The sequence below is a fragment of the Brassica rapa genome, chromosome A02 (genome assembly GCF_000309985.2).
Source record: "Brassica rapa cultivar Chiifu-401-42 chromosome A02, CAAS_Brap_v3.01, whole genome shotgun sequence".
Taxonomy (NCBI): Eukaryota; Viridiplantae; Streptophyta; class Magnoliopsida; order Brassicales; family Brassicaceae; genus Brassica; species Brassica rapa.
In genome coordinates, this window is record NC_024796.2 from 3,899,275 (window position 1) to 3,912,088 (window position 12,814).

A 12,814-nucleotide genomic window follows, 5' to 3' on the forward strand; every position below is an offset into this window, starting at 1 on the left:
TGATTAAAAGCAAATTATTTTTTAAAAAAGTTTTTAGATCCAAACATAATGCTGTCAAAGTATCATAACTAAAAATTTCCAACAAATATAATTTTTAATAAAAATATTTATAAAATTTATTCATCTGTAAATATTAATAAGAAAACAAAATTATATATCCTTTTAAATTGGATGCCATAATTGATCCATGAATGAATTCATACGCAAGGAAAATTAGAGGAAGGGTGACTGCAATGGCATAGACGTTGTTCTAAACCACTAGGGGACTTTTGGTTCTCACATTTACTACATTGATCAATAATGTGGCTCTTCTTGGTCTGTTTCTTGAAATCCCTGAGGCAACTTTGTATTCCATCATTTCCACATTTCCCAGGAAAAAGGTTTCTCTGCTCACATCTTTTAGAAGCAGCTTTTGCTTCTAGTGTTGTATATCAACAAAGAAAAAAATTATATAAGAAATAAGAAAGTCAGTTTTTCTTTTGATGATGCAGAAAATTGAAAATCAGGTTGCTATATCTATTTTTCGCAAATTATTAATCATAATATATATTAATATATACCTTCAGGATAACTCAAAACGAGCAACAAAACAACACAAGAAACAATGAATAAAATAGGAAACTTCATGGTTCAATATCTTATAAGAGATAGCATAAACAATGATTTGTGTTTTTGTTAAAAACATTTGTTCCTAACGCTTATAATATATATACACAATAGAAAAGATAAAAATAGTTTGATTTATTAAACTTGTAAAAAAAATAGAGCGAAGTCAACGAAATTAACGTGATCAGCCATTTTCATATTTTTATACTAAGTTTAGAAACTACAAAATCATAATTGACTATGTCAATATGAAGATGAAGAAATTTACCGTATCAAACAAATGTTTTCGTGAAAGGTAGCTTTTATATTGTCACATATATTTAAAATAACATTATTATTATTATAAATATATAATTTTATTATTATTTAAATTAGAATTAATATTAATTAAATAAGCTCAACTGATTTTTAAAATTAAATAATGAAAACTAAAAATACTATTAAAGTTTTCTAAAACTTATATCTAACCGAAATGAAAAAAATACATGTAGTTGGAAAGAATACTACTTTATTCAAAACATTCATATCTATTGCCAAAACCACCTCAAACCCTCCCCAAACAGTTAAATATCCAATCAAACATGGAATGCCTACAAAACTAGAACCATATAATAAAAATGATCTTCATTACTAAATAATGCATGTGTGGGTGTTATTACTACTTTGTCAATATCAAGTCTTTTATTTGCTAACAAAATATACTAGGAAACGGATAGGCGCGAATGCGTGCACATATAAATTCTTTGTTAAAAGTTTAAATTGTTTTAACAATACCAATAGAATGTATATACTTAATAATTATGTTTACACTGACTTAATAGTTATTTTATTTCATGTATTTAGAGATTTATTCCAACTAAGCCCTTAAGAATAAAAAAGAATTGTATGTAGACGTGTTTGAGATCCCTTGCCCCTCCAGCTAAGGCTCTGAGAGGGATGTACACACCAGGTTCATCTTGTCAGACTGTAACTCGATACAAACTTTTCAAGCATGTGCTTGAGGGCCAACAAGAATAAAGTATATTTTGGGACCAATTTTGCAAATACTCCGGTAGCTGAAATGGTGTAAGCAACTTTTGAATAATTTATTTTCTTTAACCCTGGGTTCGAATGCTGCTGCTACCTAACTGATTTTATTTTAAAGGCCAATATTTTTTTTTTTGTTTTTGTGCCAGCCAAATGTCAGGCACGGCCCTGCATCTTGTCCAACCCATTCATTTTCATCACTCTCTTTCCGTCGAGTGTGCGATTCATTGCTTGCTGTCTGTAACTTACACCACTGAAAACAGGTGTGCTGGTCCCGTTAGAAAAAAAAGGGACGGTGTTTGGGCCATCAGGTTCGCGCGGTTTCTCGATTGTCATGACGGTTTAATGCGTTAGATTAAGGGGCAACGTAATCAAGGAAAGGAATGGAACTAAACGGATTATGAGAATGAGACTAGATGGTCCGAGCTGATCCCACAGGTAATCTTTAAGCCATGTCTTTCAACTGCATGGTTTCACTGAAACAATAATTGAGTTGATGATGAGACATATATAATACAGGTTGCACACAAAAAAAAAAAGACATATAATGCTTTTGTGCGTGGATGCTCTTTACGAGGACGTTTTCAAGCATTACAAAGTCTTGATTTGCACCCAAAAGAGGTTTATATGAATACGAAAATAAATGAACAAAATTATGGACTACAGGTAATCTATACTATACTAAAAGGCAAATATAAGCCATGGAGGGGGTGTCCACGTAGGATAGAAAAATCAACCAATCAAAGAGCCCGAAATTGCCACGTCATTTCATTTATTTTTTCGTAAAAAATGAAAAACAATGCAAAGTAAAGGATCGAACCCGGGTTATTATGACATTAATATAAGACAATTACCACTAAGCCATTGAAACTTTTTTGAACACATATACAAGAATCACTAAGTATGTAATCACAAACTCTTATGTATAATTACAATAATATGAATTCAACTTTCAAGACTCCGATACTTTGTTTTGTAAAAGAAAATAAGTAAGTGACTAAGTTAATATATTCTTTGAAAGTGTGAGAACATTGAAAAATATGAAAAAACATAGATTTTTGTTTTCGTGACAAAGTTAAGAATTTTGTAAAAGTAAGTTTAACATATAAATTTCCGTGACAAATATGAAAAAGCATAGATTTTTGTACAATTTTGTCAAAACAACTCAAAACATAGTTCTCTAATGTCTTAATAAAATATTATTAAAGGGTGCAATAATTAAATATATCAATTCAATAAATTTTGTAACTTATAGACAAAACAATAACACAGCAAATTTTGAAACATTTCAAATTTTGAAACATTTGTTTAACCTATCGATTTCTTTTCATGAGAATCCAACTGAACAAGATAAAAAAAATAATTAGATTTACAAATATTTAATTACCATTTTATTCAATTTTGATTAATTTCAAATTGTAATAATGTATCTTTTTGAAGTTACAAAAAATAATGTTCTTTTTTTATTACACTAGCATTATATATAGATTCTATATACACAAATCCTACTATATAAAAGGAGCTAAATCATTGCTTCCTAAGCCTATCCACATATGCACAAATATTCAGGACCAACCAATATGCCAAGTCATCACGAAGTGGACTTGCAATTTAAAAAAAATTCAACATTTTGCAGCCCATTAGACCCATCTCCTAGCCCACTCCCGAGCCACTCTTTCATAAGCATAATCCCGTGTTCTAAACATCCCCTGTTAAATTTTTTAAAACACTCATATCTTAGAAATAGTTTAGAAAACATATTTATAAAAATGTTTTTTTTTTCTTGAATAATATTTAATTATAATGTTTTGTATCTTTTTAACTCTTATAATAAAAATATTACTTTCACATAGGAACAAAATATATATAAGAATTATCTTATTTTTAAATTTTTTTATAATTTTATTATATTATTTTAGAATCAAATATTTAATATTAATATAACATATAAATTTTATATGATTAAAATAAAATTCGTTTTTAATCATATATAAAATTCATTAAGGGTATTGTTTTAATTAACACATTAGCGAATTAGTTAGAAATTAATAATAAATCAATAACCTATCTAAAAGTCTAAAACCTAATAAAATATGACAAATAAGAAAAACTAACTAAATTTTAATATAAAATATAAATTTAATATTATTAAAATAAAATTCATTTTTAATATATATATATATAAAAAAATTAAGTAAGAGTATTTTTTAAATTAATAAATTAGTGACTTAGCTAAAAATAAATAATAAATCAATAATTTAGCTAAAACCTAATAAAAACATGACAAATAAGCAAATTTACTAAAATTATGGATAATATAAAATATGATTGATTCTTTAATACAAAATTAAAATAAGAGTTTTGTTAAATAAAACATAAGTTTGCCGTATCGGTGTTACAAAAAAACAATCATTAATAGTGTCGTAGGAATTATGTCTTTCCCATTAGCGAATAAAGTTGAAGCAGAGTGTTGGAGGATAGCTCAACGTATAGACGAGATTATGGAGATTGATATGGGAGTTGAGGTAACAGACACAACTGTTCATCCGTAAAGAAACGCTCCTGCTAGACATCCTGGATAAATGAAAGAGACATATCTAGACTTGGCTTTGTGTTAATGGATGGTGACTTTCCAATGCTGTTTGGAGCAAGGGCCTATATACACGCACCAAATCACCACTGCAAGCGGAATCTGAAAGTTTATTATGGGCAATGCAAGGGATACTGAAGTTTGGACACAGAGAGATGGTCTTCCAATCGACTGTGAACTACTGGTTATACTCATTCAAAAGGAGGAAGATTATTCTGCGTTAGACTCGGAGCTCGACGAAATACAGGCTGTATCCAAAGAATTTTCTGAACTTTCTATTGCTTATATTCGTAGATCTTTAAAATTTTATATGAATAGCCTAGCAAAAGGTGTCTGATCACGCGCATCTCGATCAGCTTTTGTAAACCCTTTTGCACCAAGTTGGCTAGCCCCACAAGCTAGCATGAGGATGCCAAAAAAGAGAATAAAGTTGAAAGTGAAACTAAATATCCCAATGAACAAATTTATCAGAAGTCCATATTTATGTGAATGTCTATATGGGACAAACAATTTTTTTAGACAATTATAGAATATAGTCACGAAAATCAATCCTAAAATATATAATTAAAAAAAAAACTATTTAAACAAACCATCAAAAATTTCAATATTACACCAAATAAGAATATAAAGACCAACTATATTCTCTTTGTGTATAATGTGTTGTGGTAAGATTCAAAAAAATTAATTTACTTTACAATAAAAAAAATTAGATTTTTAATTCTAAATTTACAGTAAAAACATAATATTTTATAAAACTAAACAATTGACATAATAGTACAAAAATAAGAAAAAAATCAAAATACTATCCGCGCGTAGCGCGGACAAGGACCTAGTATCTCTAAGAGCACCCCCAATATCTCTCACGTGACATTTTAGAACTCTTATAGATACCATTTTACAAGTGTCCATATTTTAACGGTTTGACTCTTTTAAAAATAAATCAGATATAATTACACTCAAGTACTAATATAATTATAACATGATTAACTCCAGTTTCTTTGTTATTGGTTTATATATTTTGATTAATTTAGAAATCCATACAATATCTATAAATTTAAGTAAAATATACAAATTTTCAAATTCTCTCGGATTAGTATTTACAAATCCGGAGGTTTTCTCTCGGATTTGGGCATTTGTATTTTTAACAAAGAAATCCATGGAAATTCATTCAAATACATTATGAAATCAAATCTATTAGTAAATCCGTATGATTGAATAACACTTGATTTGAATTAGAATTTATGAATCATTAAACGAATAACACATGATTTCAATACGTATTTTAAAATCATAGAACTAATAACACTAGATTTAGTTTGGATTTTCAAATCCATCAAAATACACCAACCAATAACCCCACTAAATTCTTAACTCATGATTTGACATTTTTTTTTTACATTTTTTGACCAAAAGACATCTGTTATATTTCTTATTTAAAAAACGATTCTTAACTTTTTTTAATGAAAAACTAAAGATCATCTCTTAGCCGAAACTAAGAACCTCAGCTAAGAGATCAGAGTTAATATGCTGTTAAGAACCAGTAATGGGTTTCTTAACCCTTTGGAAATGCTCTGCGTATCCAAACAATATTAAAAACACGGTCAGAAAATTTAAGACAACATCTTCATATATCGTTACATGGCTCGCTATTCAAGTCAATAAAGCATTACTCTGATCTAACATATTATTGTGGAGAAACAACAAAAGAAGACTGACATTTTTCAAAGAATACTGTTCTTTTTTTTTTTACTTCTTTAAGAGAAACATCAACAGAACCTTTACTGTTTTTGAAAGACCCCATGCTTTCTCATGTCTCGCCTTCTAATTGCAATGAGCCATCTCTCATTAACTTTAGGCTCAAACTGTTGAATCTTTCCCTCGAGTACTGCCTCGACGCTTTCCTCCAGTCCGTCCCAGCTTTCATCATTGCTGCAAACTCCTCGTAGCTTATTCTTCCATCCTAATTATCACCAAAAAGCACAAAGGATCAACACAAGACTTGTACAATTTCTACTAACCTCCAAACTACTAGCTTTGCATTTAAGAATCATTCAAGACTTCTCATGTTTTGGGGTGGTTACCTTGTCGGTGTCAACATCTTGCATGATGGCTGCAATAACCTCCTCACTGCTAGTATCCACCTCATCATTTAAAGCCTCCCGCAGCTCCTCAATCTCTATGTAATTGCTCTGATTCTTGTCAAAAAAGCTAAACGCCTTATGCAAGTGCTCGTCGTTCGCCATCTTCTTGAGATGCACAGAGACGGCCACAAACTCGCCATAGTTTAAAGTCCCATCCCCATCTACATCAGCCTGCACACAAAGCAAACAAAAAAAAACACTTTCAAATACATGTTGCTTGATGAAGGCAAATAATAAGTTTTTTTTGTCTTACAGCTTCCATCAATATCTGTAGATCAGTATCAGGTATCTGCTGCTGTCCGAGTTTATGAAGTCCATGTTTAAGCTCCTCGAGGTTAATCTTCCCCGTCTTTTTACTGTCCATCATCTCAAAAGCTTCCTTAATGCCAGCTACTTCCTCCACTGATAAATGTTCAGCTATCACCTGAAATGGAGCACAAAGCAGTTTCAGATTATTTCCTCTAAATAAAAGGTTACCAAGCTGAAACAGAATCACTTACCCGTAGAGCTCGTTTCTTGAGCTTGTTCATAACAGAAAACTGTTTGAGCCTTGCTTTCACAGTCTCGCCGAGGGAAACATTTGGAGCCTTCTTTGCATTTTGTATCCAAGGATGCTCTGCAAATTAGAATTTCATAAGTAATAGATTTTGGAAGCACAGAGGTAAATAGCAAACACATACCGAGTACTTCTGCAGCAGAAAGGCGTTTTTTGGGGTCAGGTTCGAGCATCCTTCTCACAAGGTCTTTGGCAGTGTCAGAGACTCTTGGCCATGGATCCCTCTTGAAGTCTATGACTGATCGAATGATCGCTTGAGCCACCCCTTGCTCAGTCTCTATACCAAAAAAAAAACAATATCAAAATAAGAAACTCAAACAGTGAAAGAAGTTAAACAAATAAAATCCAAAACAGGTTACTAGTGAACTGATGATCCATTATTAATGTCATGATCTTAAATCATCTATCTACTAATGAATGTAGTGATTCTGCAGTTAATTATCTATGCATCCATGGAAACTAAAAACACATGAATTTTATATTTAAAAAAAAAAAAGACCAAGACTATAAGATAGAGATCATAACACACCAGCCCAAAAAGGTGGGACACCACAGAGAAGGATATAAAGGATAACACCAGCACTCCAGATATCAACCTCAGGTCCATAATGTCGCCTAAGTACCTCTGGGGCCATGTAATAAGGACTTCCAACTATCTCATTGAATCCCTCACCTGTTACAATATTTGATTTTAAAAAAAAATCAAATAGAGTAAACCGAACAAAAACATCTATATATAATGAAATTTATGTAAAATCTGTACCAGGTTTAAAGAAGACTGATAAACCAAAATCTATGGCCTTAAGTGGTGAATTCTCCTTTTTATTAGCAAATAGAAAGTTCTCCGGCTTTAGATCCCTATGCATCACCCCATTCTTATGACATATCTGCAAATTCCAAAAGATTGTTCATTCAAATCATAAACACCTTCAAGACAAACAAAGAACTTTTAAGACAGAATAAGACCCCCCAACGAACCTGAACAACTTCAAGAATAGTCTTCATAACAGCAGCAGCGGCACGTTCAGTATAATGACCTCTAGCAACAATCCGATCAAACAGCTCACCTCCTTCACACAGCTCCATCACTATATGCACCGCATCATCATCCTCAAAGGCATCCTTGAGCGTAACAATATTAGGATGCTTAGGCATATGCTTCATAATCTCAACCTCCCTCCTAACATCCTCTATATCCACAGCCGTCCTAAGCTTCTTCTTGGATATAGACTTGCACGCATACTTCTCCCCAGTTTTGATATCAGTGCAGAGGTAGGTGATACCAAATTCTCCTCGACCAACCTCGCGGCCTAGATCGTACATAAGGGATATGTCATGTCCTGTTGGGTCTTTTAAAACGGAGAGCTTGAACCCGGTTCCAGAACTGTTTGTTGTGGTGTATGCCTCGCTGTAAAAGGGGTTGTTTTTGGTGTTTGGTCTTGAAGCTTTGGTCTTGGTGTCTGAGCCAGGGCTTGCACAACAGTTTCCCATTTTTTCTTAATCGAATTTGAGGAGTCCTGAGATTTAGCATCAATTAACTAAATGAAGAACCCACAAGCTCTAATAAGGAAAGATTGAAACTTTATTAATAATCTCTTAATAAAAATGTAAACTTTATCAAGACAATCAGATTTGAGAAGGGGAACAGACAAAAGCAAGTGATAAATGGGGAATCTACCAAACGAATCTAAGAGACGTTGAAGCTGAAGAGCAGAGAGAAGTAAACCCTTCCAATTAAAATCAAGTGAAACAAAAGAAAAGGACGATGCTTTTACAGACCTGGGAGCTTAGGAAGAGAGGTGAATAGGCGGAAGCAACGGGGGGAGGAGATAGAGAGAGAGGAGAAGAAGGAGAAGAGTCAAAAGTCTCCCACTTTCTCGAAGGAGAAGAAGAGCAAAGGGACTCTTTTTTTCTTCTCTATCGTCGAATTAGAGAATAGCCCATTGCATAGAGACGGTCTCACACGGTCACAAGACTCGCCACCGCTCTCTTATTATTATTGTTTCGGACTTGATAGATAGTACTTTCACTTTGTTTTCCAATGAACAATACATGTGTTAAAAAGAGTTTGATGTTTGGTTTTTTGGATGTTAGTACAAACCACTAGATTACAAATTACATGGTTTCATAAAATTGATTTCTAATTGGAGGCGAACTTCATACATTTACACATAATTATCAAGGATAATAATACTTAGAATCAGTCAACAACAATATATTCCTCGTTTCTCAAATTTTAAATGAAATGGTTATTTTATTAAACCACTTGCTAAACAATTATCACATTTTGAAAAGTAAACGCATACATTAATATTAATTGTTATAGACTAATACAGATATATGTAACTCGTTGAACAATGAAGGATAGAAAATTATTTTATTGGTGGAAGTGGTTTTCCTAATTGTAGAAATCTACTTTATGAGAAAGCAAGACGTGTAACCGGTGCAGACCAAACAATCTCTCTAGTTTCACTCTTTAGGGCCTACAACGACTCTTCATGCCTCTCACAGAGACAAACTACACATGAAGTCACTTACAAATTAAACAGGCTGTACATGATAATGATTACTCCTATCCTATCTCCCATCTTTACAGGAAGACTTGAATCAGGGATGTGTGTAAATAAAAAGGCTGTCTATGCATGTCTTCTTGATGTGATCATCTCTATGGAAAACTACCAAAAACAAATAATAGATCTTACATGAAGTGTTTCGGTCCAAAAACAGTTTCAAGGCTTCAGCACGTTTAAATTTGAATAGCAAAGTATCAAATCCTATCAGCAAAACATAGCAATGAAAAATCGCACTCTCTTAAAAGCTCAACAAAACCTTAGTGGGGAGGATTCTCACTCTTCTCATCACCGCTCTGCTCACCAAACGAATGAATGCTATCATTTTCTGGCGAAGGTCTCTCCCTTGTGCTCACCCCCGGCGTAAACTACATAGCCTGCTTCCACCTATAAGCAAAAATTGATGTTCTGATTAGAGAATCGATAAACCACGGTGTGTACTTGGGAACTAAAAAACTGAAGGGAACATACTTGGCAGTCTCTCAAAGCAACACGCTCTTGAAGCTGCGCATTGCTGCAAATGACTGAGCCTTGTATTGAGCATCCGTCTCCTATTGTGGCATGGTCCATCACAACTGAATTAACCACCTGTCACCCACATACATACATGCAATTCAGTTTAATATCGAAATGTACACAACTTTTAGCTGGCTAAGGTGAGTAAAAGCTCTTATTGTTACCTTCACATTAGAGCCTATCCGGCAATGTCTCCCAATTACGGATCTTTTGACACTGCATTTATCACCGACTTGAGAGCCTTCTCCAAGCATACAATGAGGTCCAACCTGCAACTCACAAAAATGTTATTGACGATCACGACTAACAGAGCAAATACCCAAACATGTAGAGGACGTACTGTGGTTTTTGATCCAAGCTCAGCTGATGGGTGGACAATGTTGTGATGAGAAGAAAAGGAGTATCCGGATAGGTGGTTTGCGTCGCCAATAACCTGTACAATTTTGAATAGTTGCGAAGCTTTAGATGTCAACTGAGACCAAAAGACTATAGAAGGAATCCATGTGTGGAATACTTACATCTCTGTTTACGTCCATGAAGGCTTGGATGCTATTTAACCGGACGCAATACTTACTTTCATCCGCTATATAAACACAGCATTTATGGGTCTTTCGGCTATTCAGACCTGATTCGTAAACTTGATGAAAGCTTGGCATAGATGCGTTGGAGAGAATTTGAGACAAAACCACCTCGTTGTTCTGCATATTATTCTTTCCATTGTCTTCTACAGTTTTTTCGTCAGGGAAGATCTCTGACCTCTGATACTCAACAGGAAAAAAACACAAACAAAAGATCAAAATGGTATAGTCTCCATTATTTTAATTTGCATGGACATTATCCAACTAACCAGCTGCGTACGAACAAGATACGGGAGCACATCCTGTTTTAGGCTCCGAAAAGTAGGTTTTTGATCCAAAACTTTCTGCAGGACTGATCTGTGAGACACAAGACAAAAGAACACAATGAGCGTCGACGGATTGTAAGCAGGAAAGCATGTCTGACTAACCTCTTGAAGGCGTATATATGAGAATCCATGAGATCTGATCGAATTTCCATCTAGATAAAAAATGAGAAAATGATATAACTGTACTATAAAATTTATTAATATACGAATCTCTACACAGTTAGATGACAAACTGCATTGTAGGTAACTAAAAGCATACAATTAGAGAACATTACCTTGCCAGCCGCACAGAGAATGCTCTTTTTAATTCGGGTATCTTTCTTAATCTCAGCCGCTATCACAATTCAAAAGGAAAACAAACAACAGGTTCAAGCACTTTGTTGCCTCTGAGAAACAAATATAAGCAGGATTCGAAATAGGACCTGTGGCTATGTGTAACAAGAATTGTTTCGAGGAATCAAGCCCTATGATATCATAGCAAGCAGGTTTTTTGGTTTTATCTTTCCCGCCAGCGACCCCGGATTCCGATGGTCCACTTACTGGCTCAGCACAAAGCATTGCAGTTACTGATGCATCATGTCTTCTATGAGTGGCGGCGACAGCACCAGGAGAAACATCAGAAACAATGTCTCCACTTACAATCTGCGTTCAGGAAAACAACCAAGTAAGCTAGACGCTTTAAAGTTACACAACGCAAAAGCTCTGAAAAGGAAAAGCTAAGAGACAGCTTTATAGTAGCTAACCAGAATGTCTTTGGCAGTCAAGTGGTGTGCAATAGCCCTGAGGGCTCCAGCAGTCCCGACATTCTCAGCAACAGCAGCAACCTAAAGTAAGATATCAAGTAGAACACTGAGTAATTTCTAAAGCTTGTTCAAACCTACCAACCTCAGGACAAGCAAAATATACAAAGCCTTGGGAGAAGCTATAAACCATTGGAGACACGATAGCTCCAATCAAATTAAAAACTCAAAGGTTCCTAGTGTTACTGTACTTCCATCTGCCTAACAGTTACAAATTCTAAAGACAAAGTTAACAACTTAACAACACAGAATACAACAAAAGCTTCAAGTTCAAAAGCAGTAGGCCATAGCTATCACTTGCTTTATATTCTATGTGAAGCACCAGTGTTGCATTGCATTGGTACTAATATATGAAGCAATTAGCTCCTCCATCTATTTCTAATGTAAATATCACTATCCCAATGAGAATACCTCAACATGTAAACGATCAACGCAGGCAGAAGATATCCATCCACCAACTTTCAGAGCAGCATCTTCTCCTTCAACAACCTGTTTCCATCAACCCCCAAGCGAAAAAGAAAATCTAAAGTCTCAACGAAAATCATTCAATCTAGGCAAAAAGAGCAATTGTATGAAAGGATAATTAGGCGTACGACGATCAGATCCTTGAGATTACTACTCTCGAGCAGATCCATAACGTAAGATAACACCGGACGATTCGCCACGGGAAGCAGCGCCTTGGGGACTTCCTGTAACAGCAGAAAAGGAGATTAGCTATATCAGCCTAAGCTTACGGAGAAAGACTGTGTTTGCAGATGAATGAGAGAGAAACCTTGGAGACTAAAGGCTGGAGATTACTGGAGAAGCCGCCGGCGAGAATCACAACCTGAAAATCCATTTTCGCAACTGAATTTGACGGAGAGAGAGAGAGAGAGAGAGAGAGAGAGAGAGAGGTTTCGCCTTTTCTGGGGTTTTTGTTGTTTTAGAACAGTAGTAGACGACGGTATCAAACCCGCTAGTTTGTTTAGAGTCTTTCCTTGTTAATCCGACGCCGTTTGGTTAACATTGTTTATTATATTCTAGTTAGAATTTATCAATTTACTGCAATTAAAATTTAAACATACTCAGGAACTAAGATATGTGATTTCATGTTTGTGTTATTGCA

General features: G+C 34.2%; 2 protein-coding genes across 3 annotated transcripts; both read right to left on the bottom strand.

Annotated features, from left to right (window-relative positions):
- Positions 1-5,789: 5,789 nt before the first annotated feature.
- Positions 5,790-8,975, bottom strand: LOC103851273 (calcium-dependent protein kinase 8). Of its 2 annotated transcripts, XM_009128114.3 has the most exons (9): positions 8,699-8,975; positions 7,898-8,436; positions 7,683-7,806; positions 7,449-7,592; positions 7,044-7,196; positions 6,864-6,979; positions 6,617-6,787; positions 6,304-6,534; positions 5,790-6,182 (listed from the first exon to the last, which is right to left on the bottom strand). In XM_009128114.3, the coding sequence occupies exons 2-9, from the start codon at positions 8,408-8,410 to the stop codon at positions 6,030-6,032; spliced, it is 1,605 nt and encodes a 534-aa protein (XP_009126362.1). In that variant the 5' UTR covers positions 8,411-8,436; positions 8,699-8,975; the 3' UTR covers positions 5,790-6,029. The 2 variants fall into 2 exon arrangements, with proteins under 2 accessions (XP_009126362.1, XP_033141624.1); XM_033285733.1 differs by lacking the exon at positions 8,699-8,975 and having other exon boundaries at positions 7,898-8,457.
- A 586-nt stretch (positions 8,976-9,561) lies between these two features.
- On the bottom strand, positions 9,562-12,697 carry LOC103851274 (translation initiation factor eIF-2B subunit gamma). Its single transcript, XM_009128115.3, has 13 exons — positions 12,482-12,697; positions 12,303-12,398; positions 12,121-12,198; positions 11,653-11,733; positions 11,332-11,551; positions 11,185-11,243; positions 11,012-11,061; positions 10,853-10,940; positions 10,524-10,763; positions 10,346-10,438; positions 10,170-10,274; positions 9,961-10,077; positions 9,562-9,876 (listed from the first exon to the last, which is right to left on the bottom strand). The coding sequence occupies exons 1-13, from the start codon at positions 12,545-12,547 to the stop codon at positions 9,811-9,813; spliced, it is 1,359 nt and encodes a 452-aa protein (XP_009126363.1). The 5' UTR covers positions 12,548-12,697; the 3' UTR covers positions 9,562-9,810.
- Between the last annotated feature and the right edge of the window lie 117 nt (positions 12,698-12,814).